The sequence below is a fragment of the Erigeron canadensis genome, chromosome 8, assembly GCF_010389155.1.
Source record: "Erigeron canadensis isolate Cc75 chromosome 8, C_canadensis_v1, whole genome shotgun sequence".
In the NCBI taxonomy this organism is placed as follows: Eukaryota; Viridiplantae; Streptophyta; class Magnoliopsida; order Asterales; family Asteraceae; genus Erigeron; species Erigeron canadensis.
In genome coordinates, this window is record NC_057768.1 from 3,767,153 (window position 1) to 3,789,597 (window position 22,445).

The window sequence follows — 22,445 nt, forward strand, 5'->3', positions numbered from 1 at the left end:
TATTTGAAAATTTAGAACTTTTTTTTTTCAAGGAATCTTATGTTTGAGTTTTTAACGTTTTTTGTTATGTGTTATTAATAAAAGTTTGATATTTGAAATTTTGTTATTGTTTATAATAAAGTTCAACACGTTTCGTCTACTCTTAACTATATATATCGTTTCTAACCCGGTCAACGACCGGGTATAGATCTAGTTATTAGATGGAAACATAAGTTGTTCTATATTTTAGAAAGCTTTTTATTTTTTAGAAAGTTTCCTATATTTTAGATGATATATCTAAATTTAAAGGCGATAGTAAAATACACGTATAGAACTTGAGAATTAAAAAGCATAAGTTTTTGTTCCTATATTTTAGAAAGTTTCATATAATACACAAAATAAATCACAAAATTACACATAAGCAAAAAGCTAATTTGTCAAATAAACAAAATAGCCACATAATAGCATTTTCTTTTCTTAGTTATATTATATAGAGAGGTTACAAATTCTAATTAATTTCCACTTAAATATATCTATTGGATTTTTTCTTTAGTGGCAATAGCTATTGGATATTTACTTATTATACATTAAATTGAATAAATTACAATTCTAAATAAAAAAAAAGTGCCGCTTGAAAAGTTTCTCTCTTTTATATCAAATACTATCCAGAAAGTATTTATAATTATGGACTTTATGTGTATATATTTTATAAAAATAACATATATTGTTTATATAAACATAGATTTCTAATACAAATCCATTGCAAATTTTTAAGATTTGTACCTTTTAATATTTAGGATTTTTAGTTTATTATTTTTAGATTTTGTAATGTTTTTTATTTATTTTAATGTAGTGTTATTTTTACTTAATTTTGTATTTAAAAAAAAATAAAAATGATGTAACGATATTATGGCAATGAAAAGTCGAGAATTTAATAAAATGGTGTTATTAAGGGTAGAGTGAATTTCTAAATAAATTCATAAAGTCAAAAATGCTAAGGCACCAATGTGTCAGCTTAGAATGTAATAATTTGGGTTGCCTATTGGTACAAACCTAACAATGTTTATTTCAAACACGTTGATATGTATGTGTAAGGTTCTCTCTAATGGATACTCTATGCCAGTTTACAAAGTGATGGACAAACTGGATTTCAATTGTCGTTATTGAAGTCTCGGTTTGTTTTACACTTCGCACGTTCGGTTTGCATGCAAGAAAACTAGAAACAAACTATATGTGGGGCCTTTTTTTATTAAATAGTTAACATAATCTGATTTTAATCTAATATGAATGTGATGACATGGCAAACTGAGTTTTAGTGTGTGGGTTTGATGTAAAATGAGTTCAATCGTTTGGTTCAATATGTTTAAACATTTTGTTGACGTGTTGATGAGGTAGTCGGTGTACTTAGGCAAATTAATGATAATATTGGGATCACCTTAATCAATACGCACATAGTTAATAACTAGGTGGTTCACCCAACTACGTTGTCACAGGCATCAGATTTTCCTTTTAACAAAAGCATGTGGGACCTTAATTGGCTTCTTGAAATGGGTAGGTGTGACACTACTTCACAAAATAAAGAAACTCCGTCGGTCAAAAGACGAATCCTGCAACAAATGTTGATAGTTTTGATGTATTTAGCTAAAAAGTTCTAATACGGATTCTAAACCATGAAAACGGATAAACCACGAAGACGAATCCTGCAATTTACTCTATACCTTTTATTTTTATGTCCTATGTGTTTTAAGATACAAAGTTTTATTTTGATCAATTGCTAATATATTAACAAATAAAATGTAATAATGAGATATAACAAATTTAGATAAGTAAAACCTTAGACAAAACTTTTATACAGTATTATATATTGTTAGGTTTAGTGTAACTCTTCAAATTTAGTATTATATATTAATTAATCCATATATATCTCGTTTTAAAACAATGAGTTTTATTTTACTGAGACATATATCTAGTCTAACTTTCCCGTCACTCTTTCCATCAATCTGACCACTTCCAAAATATTTACTTTAAGAGGTTTCAAACCTGACTTGGTAAAAAAAACACATCAAACTGTGGTTGTTTTTGTGAAATGCAATTCTTTAGATACATTAGATGGCATGTAGTGGATAAATTGTTGATTGATACGCTTGCTAAAAGGGTTTACTAGCCATCATCAATGTAGTTTAGACTTAGTGATAAAAACATCCTCAAGGCCTATTTATAAGTAAACAATTTTGATATGGGTAGCGAAGAGTTTGGAAATAGTCACATGAATATTAACTAGAATGCATATATGAAAACAGAATGTCTTAAACCTAGCCTGTTAAGTTAATTATGGCATTGTGAATATTAGTTTATTGGCTAGTTCCTTTTTTTATTTTTATTATTGCTTTGTTTAAGCCATTTAATCAAAAGAAGTATAAATGTGTTGTCAAGTAACTAGCTAGTAAACTTTTTGTAAAAAATATAGAGATTAAGGTTTCTAAACTAATGAAGCATATAGGAAGTTTGACAAAAGAGGTATGATGCTTTGAACTTGTATTATTTGTTAAGTTTGGTCAACAGGCAAGGTTTGATACCACTAAACATAGATTACAGGTTTTTTTTTTTTGTTTGAGGTTGAAGCATTTGAAAAGTATCCCAGATTCGATTTCCATCAAGGTCGAGAGGAAACTTAATTTGTTACAACAAATTCCTTGGTTAACGAGGAACAAGGCCACCATCTGAGCAGGCCACTAAGTGAGTTTGATTTATCTCTCATGCTATGGACCCATAAAACCTAGCATGAGCTTCAGTTTGGTACTTTCCAAACCATGAAGGAAAGAAAGAAACGAATTTGAATTTAATACACCTTGAATTCCTCACTTCTTTCCCTTATTCCCTTTTATAAATTCCAAAGAACAGAGAAACTTTGGCTTCTTTCCTCTATTTTAACATCAGAAGAAAAAGTACATGCAGAAGGAAAAATTATATACAATGTTACATTGAGATATAACTCAAGAATTATATCTGTATAACACGCACGTATAAAATGTCATAAATGGAGCATAAACGAATTTCCAGTTCAGGATCTTTATGAATGTTTGCAACAGAAAGAATGGTAACTTCGTAAGCTAAGTTTACATATGTATAAATATTCAAGTAGGAAAGATGTCAAGTTAACGGCCGAGTCCTTTTCAAATAAAGAGGGAACTGAACACCACGATCCCGAAGCCGATCAACCAAGCTGTAAAGATACTCAAAGCTAAGGTTTCTTTTTATATTAAAATCATCCCTTATATCAGGATGCACCTCAAACCATTTTTTCAACATTCCATACATATGCGAAACTATTATCTTCCATCCAACGGGGTATTGCTCACAAAGCTTCAAGTACTCCACCACTAAGCTCAAACAATCCAGTTTTCCATCTTCAAACCCATCATCACCATCTAACACCCATTCGCCACTTCTGAATCCAGCAAACAATGCTGGGTTATTAAGAAGAGACTCTGCTGACATTACTCCTTCAACACCTGTAGTTACATGTAGCAGTTTGACCCAGTCATTTGTTAACGGGTTGCTCATGTTTTATTCTCACTAACAGGTAAAAATGAATTAAAAAAATGGGTAATGGGGGGAACCCTAGCCCCGGTACCACAATTGGATACCCATCAACCCACCCCGTATGAACCATATGATGTCGGTACAATACCTCCGTCCTAATCCCCACATGATCTGGGCCAAAGTCGCCTAAATGGGTATTCTAAATGCACAAATCCTCCTAAATTGTTTATATAAATGAAACTTAGATTATTAGGGTGTGTTTGGTTGTAGAAAATTTTTTATGAATTTTCATTTCTACTTTTCTAGAAAAATGAGAAGGGTTTTTATTTTCTAGAAATCGAATAAAAATTTTGAAAACACGTTCTAATTAAAAAACTAGAAAACATGTTATGGATGTGAGGGGAAGGGGAGGGGGGAAATGGAAAATGAAAATGGAAAATAGAAAAGAAGGAAAAGATGTTTTCAAATTTTCCATTGAAAAGTGGAAAACATTGTTTTTTGTTTTCTAGGAAAATTTTCTTAGAAAACTATGATTAGAACGCGTTTTCCATGTTTTCTTTGAAAAAAAAAATAGAAAACAAGGGGTGTTTTCTGTAACCAAACGCACCCTTAGTGTATTAATATGTTTTTATAATCTTATCTACCATATTATTAATAGTTGATATAAATAAAGAAAAAGAGGACAAATAAGTATGCGGGCTGGTCCAATCCAGCACGAATCCATGACCAAACCCACCCAACCCATCCATTTTGCCACATGTACCTGTATTTGTTAAACAGCTTTGAACATCATCCATGTGACGGATATTCCCATTTGCAAGAACAGGGATTTTGACAGCATTTTTTACTGATTTAATAGCATCCCAATCTGCTTTTTCATGGGTTCTCCCATCTCTTGTCCGGCCATGGACAGCTATCAGTGAACAACCGGAATCTTCAAGTAACTTGGCGTAGTTTATTGTGTCTTGCAGTGCTGGAAATTTGCGGATTTTGCAGGATACGGGGACAGTAAGGTTGGTGGCAAGTTTTTCAACGATAGATTTAACAAGTGGAAGATCATCCATAAGGAAGGCACCGTAGTTTCCAGTCCTAGCAATACGTTGAGGACACCTGAAAAAGAACACAATGAGTCACCCAAGGAATCGTTTGGCACTTTGGCTTCTTTACATCTAAAATGGTTAAGATCCAAAAGCTCTTTAATTGATTAATAGAAAGTAAATACATGATCCAGATAAACCAATACCTCAATAACATAGGGGAGTAAGTGAGTAACAGCAGTTATCTACGATGAATATGGAAAGATGGTCATTCCAACCAACCCCCACATTAGATAAACGCATTTGGGTTGGGACAAAATGGGTTTGGGTCATAAATGGGTCAACATGACTACCACGATTAATAAAGGGGTTAGGTTCGGGTTGGCCATCCTAAACCGTTCACAACCAGCCAACTTCCATAAAATAGTACCGATAAAATGTTAAATATTCTAAAATATAAATTCATTATTTTTTCTTCCAAAATCTTGACATTTTTTGCACTTTTAACTCTATTATAACTTAACTTTTATTGTGTATCTTCAATTTATTTTACGGCTGTTAATAATTGTGAACTAATATTCATCCTGTACTTTCAAAATATTTATACTCTCAATTTATATTATCGTGTACCTTTTAATATAGAGTGTGCCATGTAAGGGGCAACACGACAGTTTAGATTAGGTTCTAACTTATCGATATGATTAAATACTGGATCAGGCTGGGATTATCAACCATTGGTGCAACCATGAATTTGGGTTCACCGATATTTGGGCTTCTGAGCAAAGATTGTCGTCGGTGGAATTTAGGGTTTCGGCTAGAGTAGAAAAAGGCATGATTAGTGGGTGTTTGGTAGAAATATCGGAAGTATGGTGGTCAGAGATATGAATTTTTTAATTTTCATTTGGTGGTGGTGACACCCATCGCCTCAGGCGCGCTTTTTAAAACCAAGGTTTAGATTAGAATATAATAACCCGTCAACACGAAATGATGACCAGCCCTAGTAATATGTGATATAAGAACATATCAAGGGGTGCATATGTTGAATAGTGAGAATGAAATGTTACCCCAAGTTAATGTCAACATAATCACAATAGGGTTCCACATGGTATGCTGCTTCTAGTAAGATATCTGGATCATTTCCACAAAATTGGACAAATAGCGGACGATCTTCCTGTTATGAAATTGAGATACACAAGAAAACATACCTTAAAAGCAGAACATTCATAAAATTATTTTTTCCTGATATTATGCACAAAAGAGCTATTCAACTTTAAGTCAAACCAATAGTTTCTAAAGACAAACAGATATGGATCTTCTCACCATATAATTAACATTTTCCGCTTGTAATACTTCTAATGATCTATACTATCCCTTTTTTCCCTCAAACGGACTGCAAACCCAGAGTGACTTAAAACATGTAAATGGAGCAGCTGATGAACATTTCAAACTTTAAAGTGTTCGTTTTTCCGATAAATTTTGTCATGTGTGATCTAAAATTTGAAGATACGTGATTCAGATACAGCTTCATGGTGCCAACATGGCTTTGGCTTAGGATTATCATTTTTTTTTTGGGGGGGGGACAAAACCTGTAGGGCAAAGGCCGTTTGGTTACCATAACTGTTGAAGCTAGAATTCCAGTAAATTTAGGTTTTTAGCAAGAAGAAGTATGTGCAATTGTAACTTCTTAAGATTGTATTATGTGAATGAGCAAAATTCTCACTTTTACAGGAACATGAATATCAAAAGGGAAACATGCTAAGAAATGTAATATACTAACTTTGACCATATATGTATGTATCATTGCAACTTGTCATATTTGATGATAGACACTTATACAGAATCTACAATTCCTTAGAATCAATGTTTTTACCAAAAACAAATGTCGTGCAACTGTAAAAAAACAATTATATTTCTATAATGATAAGAAGCATTGGCGGATCCACAAGCAAATCAGAGGGGATACGTACTCTCAATCAAAGCCCATTTTGAAAGTAAAAAAAAAAAGGTTTAACACTAGAGTTTAACTAAATATACCTTATGCCCCTACACAAAAGCTCAAAAAAACAAAAGAAAACCTAGTCAAAATCTTATAATCTCGTTTAAATATTTTTGATCCCTATCCTTATTTTTGAACCCAATCCCGTCATCCACGAGGTTTTGGGAAGGTGACATGTATTCTATTCCAAAACGACTTACGACCATTTAACTAAGTTTCCCCATATTAATACAAACTATCGCAGAAGTCGTATATATATATATATACACAGGGTAACACTCCGGTGAAAACAGTTTTAAAATAAGAACGGTGAGAACACCTTAAAAACATCATTTTGATGCATTAAAAGTCCACAAAACTAACATATTGCATAACTAATTATCATTATTTAAGTGTTTAACAACACATTCATCCGTCAAAATCGAAATAATCATGTTTTTTGTTTTGTGCATCCATCGAATGCATATTCATCAAAATGATGCATCCAACAAAAAACGTGATTTTTTCGATTTTGATAAATCAATGTGTTGTTAAACACTTAAATAATGATAATTAGTTATGCACTATGTCAGTTTTATGGACTTTTAATGCATCAAAATGATGATTTTAAACCGTTCTTATTTTAAAACTGTTTTTATTTGATTTTCCACCTATATACACATATCTATATATATATATATGTACCTTACACGTAGTGAATTCTCTGGAGCGAAACTTGTGACTCTGGGCAAAGGTACGGGAGTGAAGCATAGGGGTGTAAGCGGCTTCGGCGCCGTACTTCCGGCACAACATTCTGAAAGGAAGTTCGGAGGCATCGTACATTGGGGCTACTATCAGTTTCGGCTGCTTTATGTTCCTCCAGTGAGACCATGCGTCCGATGATGACGATGATGTTTCTTGGTTTTCGGCAGCCAATTTGTTTCGGAGAACCGACCCATCAAATGGTGGTGTGGCGGTGGATAGATGACGGTGGGAATGATTTTGGGTTGGAAAATTAGTGGATAAACCGTTTGCTGTTGTTGTTGTTGATCTCATTTGACTTGCCGACACTTTTTCCTCACCAAATATTCTTTTATCTTTATTTAAGATGGTTAGCTTATCAACCCGTAACACTATGAATAATTGGTATATCCATGGGAATAATATTTTTTTTTTCACTTTACAAAGATTATTACAACTAGTATTATACCCGGCCGTTATCCAGATATAATAAATATTAACTGTTTTCTAATTCAAAATAAATTTTGTAAATTTTTTAATTATTGTACTAATAATTGTAAAAATCTAACGCAGTTGATCGAGAATAACAAATATTGAATGTTTTTTTATTTAGATTAATCATTTAAGAAAATTTATTATTATATAGCATAAGTGTAACAGATTCTACAAATCCAAATTAGGTAAAATCATGAGGATGAAAAAACATTAAAAAAAAAAAAAAAAAAAAACTCAAGTAGTAATAAAATACAAGTATATGATAAGTAAATATTAAGTTTGACATTCAAAAAGAAAAGAGTAAATAGATGGAGTCACCAACTAAACCCCACCTAAACTCTTTGATCAAAGTATAAAAAAAATCAACTTTTTATTTCTGTAAAAAATCACGTTTTTATTTCTGTTGTATACCGAGAGATTGTTTCACCCCTTATTCTTAAATATGGGTAATATGTGCTTATACAATATTGCTTCAATCTAATCTAGATGAGGAGCAATCCCAATTCGATCAAAGAAATTGAAAATATGATATCATATATAACAATAGTAAAACAAATATAAACAACTAACAATGTATTGATTTCATAAAATATTCTTGTCACAAGGTAAGTACGAAGTAATACACTTGTTAATGTGATTGACGTAGTAATCGACGGCTAAAATGATAGTTTCGAGTTATTTAATTTTTCTTAAAAACGATTGATGACATGAAAAAACCTTCATAAGATTGCTAAACTTATTAAAAAATAACAACTAAGATTAACTTGGTCCCAACAACTCGGAGCTTGGACTTGTTATAGGGATGAAGTCTCTCTGGTGACAAAACATGAATATCTTTTTTGAAGCGTATGGAACCATTTGCAAGACCAAATTTCTAAATGTTATATATGTATTCCGTCTGATTATTTAAACATGTAACTAAATCATAGTTAAGTTTGCATAAACTTAAGAAAATAAAGGAAATTATATATATGTATATAGGGAAAAGCTTAGCTAAAGCATGTTGTACCTCTATATATATATATGTTTAAAAAGGAAATTGCTTATGTGAGAGAGAAATATTGTAGTTAAAAGTATCCCCTCAATGCATAAGGCATAAGGCATAAGTCGATGTTGCACAACCAAAATAGGTGTTCCTTGGCTAAATAACGGTAATACAAAAGTGTATCTAATGGAGTTTGTTTTCAAGTTTAAGTTTTTTTACTTTTGCCATTAAAATTTCGTCTTATTTACTTTTTGTCACATAACTTTTGCTTTTTACCTTTTTAAAAGTTTATTTATTTCTTATTTTTACCACATAATTTTTACTTTTTAAACTTTCACCACAAAAACGTTTTCTTTTTACATTTTCCCTTTTACTTTTTGTCACATAATTTTAATAAGCTTTGTTTTCAAGTTCAAGTTTTTGAACTTTGTACTTTTTTTTAAGTCTCACTCCGAAAATTTTCTTTTATTTGTTTTTTAGCACAAACTTTTTGTTTCTAAATTTTGTTACAGAAGTTTCATTTTTTTTACTTTTGACCACAACTTTTAATTTTTTAACTTTTGTTACGAAATTTTGTTTTTCAGCTTAATGTTTTAAATTTTTGTCACGAGATTTTGTTTTTCTCTCAAACAACGCCCGAGTAGAAATAGTTGTGACTACAAAATTGTTTCACTACTATATGTAATAATCATTATGAACGATATCCATCCATCATGGATAATAGAATAACAGAAAGTTGTGACTTGTGAGTTAAACTCATGCCATTTTGGGTGAGTTTAAGATTTGTTTTCATTAGATGGGCCTGTCCTATACAAAAACCCAGTGTGATGTTATAGCAGCACAATGAGATTATATTTATAGAAAAAAAATGAAAAAAAAAACACTTGGAGAAAAAAGGAAAAGTGAAAAAGCAACTTATAAGCCTATCCTAATCCTAATCTTTATAAAAAAACTCAATGTTAACCAAGATAGCTGCCAATGAATATGGCTACAAGTTCACAAAAAGCAAAGGTAGAAAGTACAAAACATTAGCTGCTCAACTGAGTGTGTGGCATGCTTCAAAAATGCTTACAACAAGCAACACATATCTTTGACCACCCTTTACATAGATAATTGAAATAAGCACTTCTCCATACTTTGCTAGCAATAAGAGGAGCAATCACAGCCCAAAAACCGATAACAAAGCCAATCACAATGCTGATGATGAATCCCCATTCCTGTCCATCTGAAAAATCCCGAGTGTTTACATCAGGTGCGACCCGTTTCTTGTTGCATGACTCTGCAAGTGGAAGCCCACAAAGTGTGTTGCCCATGAAGCTTGACCCGTTTAAACTCTGCAACTGAGTACTTGTTGGGATTTCTCCTGTCAATTTGTTGAAAGAAAAGTTCAAGGAATTTAAGGCTGTCAACCTCGACATGCTCCAAGGAATCCGCCCATCAATCTGGTTAACAGACAAATCTAAAGATTCAAGTAATGTCATCCTACCAATCTCGTCTGGAATTCTTCCTGTTAAATGATTTTCTGACAAATTCATATAACGCAAGCCTACGAGGTCCATAAGTTCTCTGGGAATGGGACCGGATAATTTGTTACCTGAAAGATCCAAAGTTGTAACCAAATACAGAATTGTGCTATATTCAAACACTCTTCCTTTAGTCACCAACGATGCACTGCCAAGAACTTGCACCTGAAATGGCACATCATATAGCACAATAGCACTCGATTGTTGCCTTCCAGACATGATACTGAAGTTGCTAAAACACGTTGGCACGGTTCCTGAAAGATTGTTATGAGCAAGATCCAAGATCTGGATAGATGTGAGACGACAGAGTTCATCTGGGATTTCACCTTCCAGCTTGTTTGACCGGAGGCTGAGTAGTCTCAACTTTGTTTCTTCTCCCTCTATCAACGATGGTATGCTTCCAGTGAATTCATTTTCAGCAAGCTCAATAATTTGTAAACTTTTTGAATTTAAGAGAGATGCAGGTATGTTTCCAGAGAGCTTGTTACTACGGATATTGAATGATTGGAGGGAAGATAAGTTTCCCACGGATTGTGGAATTCTGCCAGAAAGATTATTATTCTGAAAGTTTGCTAGTGACAAAGCTTGCCATTTCATCCAGCAATCAGGAATAACACCTGACAGGTTATTATTGGCAAGATCAAGAACTTGTAGTTGTCTATCTCCTAAACTCGAACACAATAATTGCTCTAGAGATCCTGAAAGATTATTACTCGATAAATCTAGAAGAGCAAAGTCAGCTTGGTTGAAATTGTCAGGTATTGGACCTTCAAAATGATTGTGGCTTAAATCTACAACTGCATTTCGTGCAAGGATTCTAATATCTCCTACCAACATCCCTTGAACTTTATTGTGAGATATATTCAAGAAAACAATATTAGAAAAGGTGCTCCAAAACCAACTAGGCATGATATCTGAAATACCCGTGTTGGCTATGTCCAACTCTGTCAAGTTACCTTGTGACTGAAGCCATGAAGGAAATCGGGGGCCTAAATTCCAAGAACCTATTCTCAAGACATCAAGTTTGAAAGGGGGCACCCATTTACTGTCACTTAGTTTTAGCATTAACATGTTTGCCTCTGCCCATATATTGTTCAATGCGGTGAGATTGGCAAAGTGATCTTCAGTTACATCTCCTGTCAGCAAATTGTGATGCACACTCAAATACTTCAAATTCCATAGCTTTCCTATAGTTACAGGTAGCCTTCCAGTGAAGTTATTGAAAGAAATCTCTAACCATTCCAATGACGTTAAGTACCCAATTGTATCAGGGAGCTGGCCAGAGAGGGAGTTAACATTGAGCATCAACTCCTTTAAGAATGACAATCTTCCTAAAGAATCTGGAACTGTACCCGAAATGTAATTGAATGCAAGATCAAGAGTGACTAGATTTTGAAGTTTTCCTAGTCTATCTGGTAAATGGCCAGAAAGGATGTTTGCAGTGAGAGCCAAATACTCCAACTTAGGCGAACTGCATTCGCAGAAGTTATTCAGAAGCTCTGATACACTTCCGTTGAAATAATTAGCACGGAGATCAACATATCTCAAATTGCAAAGGTTGCCAAATGAGTTTGGCAAGACCTCCTTGATTTGATTTTGAGATATGTCGATGCTAACAAGAGAAGCCATGTTCTGCAGACCACCAAGAATTGAAAAAGAAAGATTGCAAGTACTAATATCTATGGAAACAAGACTCGTTACGCTCAATAACCCGCTCAATACAGATGTCGAATTCATAAAATCATTTTCAGACACGTGAACAATTTTTAGTTCAGTCATGTTATGAAAACCGCTGACCCTTTCAGAAACTGGACCATGGAAAAGGCATCTAGTCAAATCCAAGGAAACTAGCTTAGTTAGACTAAAAATCCACGTAGGCATTAAACTGTCAAAAATGTTGTACGATAGATCAAGGACGGTTAGTGAAGTAATATTAACCTTGGTAAGATTATGAGGAACTCGAGTCAAATTACATGATGACAAGTGCAGTTCCACCAAAGATGGGAGAGTGTTGATCTCTTGAAGCCAATCGGATGCGCTACTAAGGTCATAGCCAGACATACCAAGATACTGCAACAAAGGAAGACCTGACAACCAATGCAGACTGTTCACAGGAACATTAGTTAGCCATGGCCCGTTCCCAAGATCAAGAACAACCAACCTGGACAAATTTCCAATTTGGGGAGGGATTTGACCGTAGAACTGTGACTTTGAGAGATTAAGGTATCTCAAATTCCTAAGAGAGCCTATAAAACTGGGAATTTCGGTAGCTTGAAAATCATTGCAGCTAAGGTCTAGGTGCTTAAGTTGCTTCAACAACAGCAGAGAAGGATCTATGTTTCCTCCTAGCACCTGAGTTGATGCATCTTCGAGTTCAGGATCAGGTCCTCGGAGGTGAAGCTCTTGGACATGACCGGTAAAATTATCGCAGACGATTCCAGACCATCTACAACAGTCTGTATTAGCATTGTTCCATGAAGAGAGCCGGTCAGCAACATCTATAATATCATGCTTAAACTGCAGAAGTGCCTGTCTCTCGTTCTTAACACACAGAACCCGGTTCAGGTTGGCATTAGACAGACAAATAGTACATAATACCGAAAAAATTAAAATCCAAATGCGGGTCAAAAATTTCATATTATGTGCTAAACTTTAGAAAGAAAAAAATTTCAATTATGAAAACTATCATAAAGGACATTCAAAGGCACCAAATGCATTTGAAACAAATAGAGTTCCTCATTGTTGACCATGTTTTGAAACTTGTAAAGTTCCTATACCTTTTATAGTCAACTCATATTGCTATGTAAACTCTTTTTCAAGTATAAAAATGTATTATATGTATCATGTAAACTAGAGTAAGTACTCGCGCGTTACGGCGGTGAGATGTTGGGCATGATAGCTTGGTCATAGAGTTTGATATGTCATAAAGTGTGATAGGTCATAGGAGTTGATATGTCATAGAATATGATAGTCAAATGCCTTAGCCGTACGGGCTCCGTCTTCGGATTTAAAAATTCGTTGAAAGTGTATCGAATGACATCTCTAATGAAAAAGCATGAAATTTTAAGACCACCCATATAATTTTTATAATTTATCGATGTACGGTTTTTGAGATAAAAAATTTTGAATAAATTGGAGGAATAAATGATTTATGGAGGAGAAAAAAAAATAATTGATTGAGATTTTAAGACAGAGAAAGAGTTGTATAATTATTTTAGGTAAATATAGAATAGATAGGGGGACATTTTGGAAAGTACTTAAAATCAATATTAAAAATTTAAGTTTAATGTTGAAAATTTAGTGAAAATCTGTTTTATACGGGTAATATAGTATATCATGTAAACTAGTGAGACCAAAATCATATTATATCTACTTAAAAGGAAACTTCGTTTCACGACTATTCATCACAATCCGATGACTTTTTGGTGGATTATTTGTCCCACAGCCACTAGTTTTACAAAAGATGGAATCTTTATTCCCACCAAACATTCATAAGTGCTCATATACAAAAGATTCATCATAACCTCACAATCACATTAAGTCATTAACTCCATCTTATTAAATCATGTCATTCAAAAGAATATGTAGTGATATACATATAAGGGGTGTTTGGCTTTAGCTTAGGAAAGCGTTTATGCTTAATGGCTTTTTAACTTATATACTTTCCCATAACACAATATATGAAAAAGTGTTTAGATTAGCTTATATATGTTGTATATTTTTACTTCTCACTTCTTATCTTATGTCTATTAAATGAGGATAAGTGGAAAAAATGGTAACTTCTAAAGTAAAGTTTACATATATATAAACGTTCAAGTAGGAAAGGTGTCAAGCTTGAATAAATCGAATCTTTTTAAAATGAACAAAACCTCCTAGATCATTTTAATAAATCAAATCTTGAATTATCAATGAGTTAATATGCTTTTATAATCTTATCTAGCATATTATCGATAGTTGATATAAATCAAGAAAAGGAGGACAAATAAGTATGTGGACTGGTCCAATCCAGCACGATCCATGACCAAACCCACCCAACCCATACATTATGTCATCTGTACCTGTAATTGTTAAACAGCTTTGAACAGCGATTTTGACAGATCTTTTACTGATTTAATGGCATCCCAGTCTGCCTTTTTCCTTGGTTCTTCCATCTTTTGTCCGACCATGGACAGCTAGCAGCGAACAGCCGGAATCTTCAAGTAACATTGCGTACGTAGTTTATTGTGTCTTGCAGTGCTGGAAATTTGTGAATTTTACAGGATAGATCTAACATGTGAAAGACCATCCTTAAGAAATGCACCATAGTTTCCGGTCCTGGCAATACGTTGAGGATTTATTTATCCAATACAATATCATAGCCTCAACATACAAAACTCAGATAATCCAACACCTCAACAACATAGGGAGGTATCGACACAAGAGAACATGACTTAAAAGCTAAACATTCATAAAAGTATTTTTTTTCTGAAAAAAAAGCATAAGAGAGCTATTCTGAGATGGCCCTTCCCACCATTTAATTAACACTTTCCACTTGTAATACCGCTAATGATGTTTTGATCTACTATCCATTTTTTTTCTCAAATGGACAGCAAATCCAGACTGACTTTGAACATGGAAGTGGAGCAACTGGTTAACATTTCAAACTTTAAAGTGTCCGTTTTATTGCAAACGCTAAATTATAGAGATTATAATCGGCAACAGAAATGTAATCCGGTTACGTACACTTTGTCTTCTAATATAAATGAAATCGTGAAAGCCCAATACAGTATCTTTCTTATCTTATCAAACAATGTCATGCACAATATAAAGCAAGAAACTCTAGCGGTACTGCTTCATAAGTTTCGTCACAGAAACTTATTATGTGTTTTGAGATAGAGCTTCATGATGCCAACATGGCTTTAGCATAGTAGTTATTCGATAGTAGCCGATCATAAACCAAAAGGTTGTGGCTGCAGATCTCAATTAAGACGTACGTAAGGGTAGTAAAGGGAGGGTGTATAGTGACTGTACGAGTCTATTGCGTTCAAAAAAACAAAATCGCATTCCTATATAGATCCTAATACAGAAACAATTTTTTTCTTTTATATATCTACAGACATCCATGCATATTCACAACTAGGGTATCAGGTCGGTGCTTATAAGCGTCCTCAAGCCTCTGACGTGGAGAAGTTGGACGTTATTGACCTCAAGCGTCCTCAAGCTTGCGTCCGGCGGAAAAATTCTCCCACAAGAAGTTGGAAGACGCTTGCGTGTGGGGCCAACGGGGTTTACTTCTATTTTAATTTCTTTTTCTTTTTTGCTTTAATACATATATAAACCTGATATATATATAATATATATATGTGTGTGTGTGTCTTGTATGTAGTTTTAGTGCGTGTGTGAGAGATTTGCAGGTGATCGAAGGGCTGAGGAAGACGATGGCTATGTAAATATATACATATTTTATATAATTAAAGAATTTTCATTTCTACCCTTATAAATATAATATGTTTATGAAACAACTTTTTGAGTTTTAAAAGTTATTAATTTAGTCCCTGAAATTAATTTATTGTTTTTATTTTTGTATTTTTATAATTTATTAATCCGAATATGCTTTTTAATATTCAAAAACTAGTTATTTAATTTTATGTTTAGGTAATAGGAAATAATAAAAGAATTGATGATGTGTCGAAAAAGTTCTGAAAAAGCTGTCCTTATAGACAGTTAGTGTCCTGAAAAGAGTCCTGGGTTATGTGATGCTGATGTGGCAGTGAAGAAGTTCCAAGAAAATGGTGCTTATAAGCACAGGCCTCATGGGACTAAAGCTCACAACCTCTTACTTGATGGGTCACCTTGAATATATAAACCCTTGTAGGTAATTGTATTGAATTGTGTGAATAAGGTCGGTGCTTATAGGCATCCCTCGCTGCGTCCTCGAGGCTCAAGATGCTCCAAGCCTTAGTGACACCCATCGTCCTTGTGGCTGCGTCCTAGTCCTTGTTCTCCACCAAGAAGTTCGAAAACGCTCGGGTGTGGGTCCATTGTAGCCGTTTGAAGCTTTTTATTATTTTTTTCCTTATTCCAACGTACTTAATCGAATACTTACCTTGATTATATTGTATGATGGAAACATGGAAGAGATGGAAAGGTATATGTGTTCATTTTATTTATGTGTTTTTGCGATGGAAAGTAAGATCGGAAAGATGTATGTGTTTCTAGTGTGTGTGCAGAAAGAAAGTAGTGGTAGGGATGGCGTCTAATGTGAAGAATGGGTGTTGGTGTTTGTAGGCAATAATTTTGATATTACCTTTATTATATTACAAGTGTATAGATAATGTATATAGATAATGGGGATGGCGTCTAATGTGTAAGTGAGTATTATTATTAATTTTGATATTACCTTTATTATATTACAAGTATATAGATAATGTGTTTATTTAATAATAAAATGTGTTTTTTTTATTATATTTGAATGGTGTTTTATTAATTAAAAAAATATAAAAGAATTGATGATGTAATGAAGAAATTATGTAGAAACTGTCCTTATAAACAGTCAGTGTCCTGAGGAGAGCCCTGAATAATGTGATGCTGATGTGGCAGTGAAGAAGCTCCAAGAATATGTGTCCTATAAGCATAGGCCTAAGAGGATTATAATAGGCTATATTTATAGAATAGCCTAACCCAAATACATGGAAACTATATATAAATATATAATACGCCCCGACAAGCGTCGTTGTGTGACTCTTAGCTTGGATCGCAATAGTAGACGATATATATAAGGCCTTTGTAAAAACATCTGCAAAACAACTGAACATCTTTTTCTCTTTTTTGTGTGTTTCGTCTTCCTTTTTGAGCTTGTCGCACCTTTACTGGGAAGATCATCCATCCTCACGCATGCATCCATCCTCACCTTTAGAGTGTCATCCTCGCCAAGGGCAGCGGCATGTTTCTGACTTGGATTTTTAACTGCATTGTCTCCAACATTATCAAATGTTTCTTTCAAAAAACTCTTAAGTGCTTTAGCGAATGCTATTACAATTGGTTTTGAGTCTTCGTCTACATAGTTTGCCTTTTTAATAGATGCTCAGTTATATATGTATACAATGAACGGCCACCAGCAACTAAGAAAAATTTCTTGAAATGGTGTGATTTCATTTTGTGTTTGTCAAACAAGTTTCTTGAAAAATATTTTTGTGAAAATGGGTAATCCGGCACTCCCACTGCCGGACTCGCTATTCTCACACGAGACCGGCATTGGCAATACCGGCCTCGGTTTGATTAGCGAGACCGGCACTCCCACTGCCGGCCTCAGTTCAATTACGACAAAGCCACTGGCAAGGTGCAGGTAGGTGTAATCCGAGGTCGAATAATTTTAGTCCACCAAATTGTACTTGACCTCGAAATTTAGCCATACCATCAGGTCTGTTTTTATACTTTAACTCAGTTTTGATGTTTTCTTTGTGTTTTATATGAGTATCGTATCAATATATAAGGGTTGAAACTCATTTTCTATATAGTTTAATGTTTATTATTGTCCTATGCTGTAAGGTATCATCTATCCCTTTCTTTCCGTTTTTTTAACTTGGATGGTTGGTTGAAGGAGCAAATTGTATAACATCATGAGTTGGCGATGATAGATTTTAACTATTGCAGTAAATATATTCTAATCTCCTACAGAAAATATATTGTTTTATGCAGCCAGAAGGAGCATCGGCTTAGAACTCACTGATATATGTAGCACTTCATATGGTAAGTAACATTGAATGATCGTCTGATTGAACTTTGGTGCTCTCTATCAAATGTTAATATCTACTCGTGTCTTATATATGGAACTAAGAAAGTTTAGATTTGAATAATGTATCCATGTTTCCAGGCACTGAGTTTGTTCAGGTTTTATGCGAGATGTAAAGCTGGTTGCAAACCTTTGTCACTGGCTTTGTCGTCTTTGAACCGACGCCGGCAGTGGGAGTGCCGGTCTCGCTAATCAAACCGAGGCCGGCATTGCCAATGCCGGTCTCGTGTGAGAATAGCGAGTCCGACAATGGGAGTGCCGGATTATCCACTTTCACAAAAAAAAATTCAAGAAACTTGTTTGACAAAAGCAAAATGAAATTACACCATTTCAAGAAATTTTTCCAGCAACTAATGTATGATTTTTCATCATGATCCTCCTCATATACGGGATCATAGCAGATACATACGACTCTGCTTCTTCAATAAGCTGGCCATCATATCTCCACGAACAATTGCCTCTAGAACATCCACTACATACGCCAAACAATTCATCATGAATATAACGTGGCTGAAAACGCTCGCAAGTCCCAATGCGATAGACGTTAGAACCGGGAGATGGTTAATTTCCTTTTGGTACATAGCAAGCGGAAGTTGCAGCTTCAACATGGTCTAGATAATCTTCAGCAACTAGATCACCAACGTAAATACCTTCCTTTGCCAGTTTCTTTTTTGCACCATCATCAATAGCGTTATCATTACAATTTCCGTTGTGTATGTCAACGAACAATATCTTTATCTTTGCATTCTGAACTTCCTCGATCATATATCTTTGGCCTCACAACCTCATGTGAACCGGCCTCTTAATTTAATTAAAGGCGATACCTTCGGCGAAAAAGGACTTATCCACACTAGCACCGAAACTTTTAGGGCTTTTTCTCGAAATTTGACAATATATGTATGTAAAATTGCAACTTGTCCGTTTATGTTCCGTTAAATGTGAACAATTGATTTTATCCAACCGAGACACAAACTTTTACATAACTAACTTTTTATAAAGGGCGTGTTTACTGGGACACTCAGCATAAACACCTCCTGTATTAAATCCGTTTAGTACCATACGCACAACTAACCATTTTCATCAGTTCTGTTTTAATCAATGCGCTCGCTATACAGGTGTTTAGATTGTAAAAGGAATGACACCTCATAACTGCAAAAATGTCAGGAGAATGTGACGTGTATTCACTCGATTTCGATGCAAAATAGATACGGAACATATACATAAATACGGCTCGTATTATATTAAAAAAAAAGTTAATTGGCTTCGTTGAGCCCAATAAGTCAGGTTAATAGTTGGGCTGAGTTCATATCATAAAACTGAAAAAAACACTATACGATTAATATGTAATATACTAATACATGAATATATAGTAATCTCTAAATATATAAAATACTAGTCCTAATACTCGTACGATGTACGATAGCTATATATATTGTATCATAAAAAATTCAAATATTTTACATATATGATTTATGAGGATGAAATAAATTGTGATAAAAGTCACCCAATCATCGAAGCACAATTACAATAAGCAGTAATGATAAATATAATATATGTTTAGTTAGAGTTTTGGATTTACCTTGAATTTTTACAATTACATCAAAATCGGATCTTGTAATCATAGAGGATGACGACAAATAGCTTTGTGATTTCGAACCGTAAACTCAAATTTTTTTAGATCTTCATGTTAATAACATATTATTATAAGTAATATAAGCAATAGGAGTTGAAGAATTGAGAAAGAAAAAGAAACATTTTTATTAATGAGAAAACGATCAATCAAATAAGGTTATAATGTGTTTTGTATCTATAAGGCAAGAGTTAGAGTTTAAGGCAGGAGTTAGAGTTTAATTGTAAGTCTAATAAGAAAATTGAATCTATATACAACTAAAAAAGCTAATTTGTAAAATCCTAAATTTTTAAGCTAATTTGGGTTTAGAGTAGTTAACCCTACGGCTTCAAACCATAAACCCTTAAGCGTACCGTGACTTCCGTCCCCCCTCCTATACCCTTTAGCATGCTAGGGTTTAGTATTTTGTATAATCACTTATTGATTTATCGTATGTTATGTACTACAATAATTGAGTGATTTCAATTTAAAAATCCATTGACCATTTGATTGACCCGACTTATCTTTTTCATTAACTATTAACATATCCATATGTTTCACCCATTTCATTTATGATCAAAAGCCAATACATTTAGGATATTTCAATTAGCGTTCTTGTACTTCTCAACCACTTATATAAACCCTAAATTCAAAATGATTGATGGTGAATCGTCAACACAACTCGTTCGTGTTGAATCCGATCTGTCAAAGCGGTTGAAACAACATGTATCTGAAATAGCAGAGGATCGCATAAGTAACCTTCCGGATGATCTGATTGCCGACAAAATCCTTTCTCGCTTTTTGGATACGAGATTCGTTATTTCAACAGGTATTATTTCAAAAAGATGGCAACATGATGTGACTAATTTATACCCATTACCCACATCATTATTGGCCATTTTAATATATGTTTTTAGTCGTTTTTGTATGCATTTGGCGCGTTTATGGTGTTTGTTAGTGTTTACAGGCTCTAGACAGGTTACGCGTCCATTTGGTACATTTTCGGTTGATTATTGGCCAGGAGATACGTTATGTTGATGAGAGTCGATTTGAATGGACGAGGCGGCAGAGCTTAGCAAGTAATCGAGACCAAAACAAGTTGGTCCTGTACAAGCTCTAGACTGCGCCGCAGTGGGGATTTCAAAGTAACACCTGTTTTCCAAACCATTTTACAAGCAACTAATCATTTCACAGTCCCTGAGAACGAACTCAGACTTACCTCTTAACAATATTACAAACGATCAGGTCCACTGCCCGTGAGTGCGTAGTAGTGAGTTCTTTGGTAGTTTTAGTTTATAAATTTAAAGCTCGATTTTGCACATCACAACATCTTTGGAAATATGTTCCTTGTCTTCTTTTTAATGATAAATCGTATTGTAAGGTTGGAGAAGAATCTTTGTTGGATGTTGGTTTTAATGATCAAGCTTTTCTAGAGTTTTATAATGGGGTTAATATTACTCTTGGTCAATATCAATTAGAATATATGAATAAGTTTTATTTGGATGCTAATTACGAGACTAGGTTTGCTTCGCTTGTTGAAAATTGGATCGACTTTACTGTTGGTAGGTATGTTAAAGATTTCACACTTTACTTGAGGCATTTGGGAAATGATGATACATTCTCAATTGAAAGCCAATCATTCTACATGAATTCCCATTTGACAACTCTTGATGTAGGATATTGCTTGCTTGATCCTCATGTTGGTATTACCTGGAAAAACCTTAAGGTTCTAACTATATCACATTCTAGATTGGAAGAAGACTTGATCCCAAAAATTGTATCTGGTAGTCCTTTGTTGGAAACTTTGACTCTTCGTTGCTGTCATGGTTCATTGATTGATATCACATCCCCTAGTGTTAAAAATTTGATATTACTTGGATATGAGGCTGATGAACTTGTAAACTTTGTTCAGATCAATGCACCTCATATTACATTTCTTAAAATTGTTGACAATTTGTGGATATCAGCAATTGTCTTTAGGAATGTCTCTTCTTTGCTTAAAGCATACCTTAACTTTGACTTTCCCCGTTACTATAAAAGATTTCGAAAGAGGAATGAAGAGATTGTACTAGGTGATGTTATTACGAGTCTGTAGAATGTGAATGAAGTTAAAGTTGGAATAAATTGTCATCCGGTAAATTGCTTGTATACTATTTTTTAAACTTTACATTTTGCTTTTTCTTGTTTTCTTGTAATCTTACTTGCTTTTTTTTTAATAACAGACTATACGTCGTTTGACTTCCAACGGTTTCGTCCTTCCATCCAACGTTGTCTGTGAAAGTGGTTCATTAATTTACCATGCTGATTTTGATCTTGATGTGGAAGGGTCGGATTCAGAGTGAGATATAATTTCTCGCGATTTCGACACGAAATTCCTTGTTTCAACAGGTATAATTTCTAAACGATGGCAACACCTTTGAAAATTTGTTCCTTATCTTGTTTTTAGTGATGAATCACTTCGTAAGAAGGCAGAAGAATCTTTATTTGTTTTTGGTTTTGGGGATAAGCCTTTTTTAGAGTTTTATAATGGTGTTAATGGTGCCCTTGCTCAGTATCGATTACAAAGTGTCACTAAGTTTGAGGTGGATGCCAATTACAATGCTAGGTTTTCACAAGATGTTAAAAATTGGATAGAATTTGCTCTTAGTAGGTATGTGAAAGAATTTTCGTTGAACTTAAGGCATTTGGGAGATCATGATACCTACTCAATTGTAAGTGACCTATTTTACAAGAGTTCTGATTTCACAACTCTTGATATAGGGTACTGTTTACTTCGGCCTAATGTTG

The 22,445-nt window shown here is 34.0% G+C and overlaps 2 protein-coding genes across 2 annotated transcripts; both read right to left on the reverse strand.

Moving 5' to 3' along the window:
• Positions 1-2,968: 2,968 nt before the first annotated feature.
• LOC122578412 (tRNA-dihydrouridine(16/17) synthase [NAD(P)(+)]-like) lies at positions 2,969-7,620 on the reverse strand. Its single transcript, XM_043750368.1, has 4 exons — positions 7,240-7,620; positions 5,624-5,730; positions 4,286-4,632; positions 2,969-3,491 (listed from the first exon to the last, which is right to left on the reverse strand). The coding sequence occupies exons 1-4, from the start codon at positions 7,588-7,590 to the stop codon at positions 3,130-3,132; spliced, it is 1,167 nt and encodes a 388-aa protein (XP_043606303.1). The 5' UTR covers positions 7,591-7,620; the 3' UTR covers positions 2,969-3,129.
• A 2,193-nt stretch (positions 7,621-9,813) lies between these two features.
• Positions 9,814-18,814, reverse strand: LOC122610113 (receptor-like protein EIX2). Its single transcript, XM_043783108.1, has 5 exons — positions 18,700-18,814; positions 18,459-18,521; positions 18,180-18,319; positions 17,168-17,326; positions 9,814-12,819 (listed from the first exon to the last, which is right to left on the reverse strand). The coding sequence occupies exons 1-5, from the start codon at positions 18,812-18,814 to the stop codon at positions 9,814-9,816; spliced, it is 3,483 nt and encodes a 1,160-aa protein (XP_043639043.1).
• Between the last annotated feature and the right edge of the window lie 3,631 nt (positions 18,815-22,445).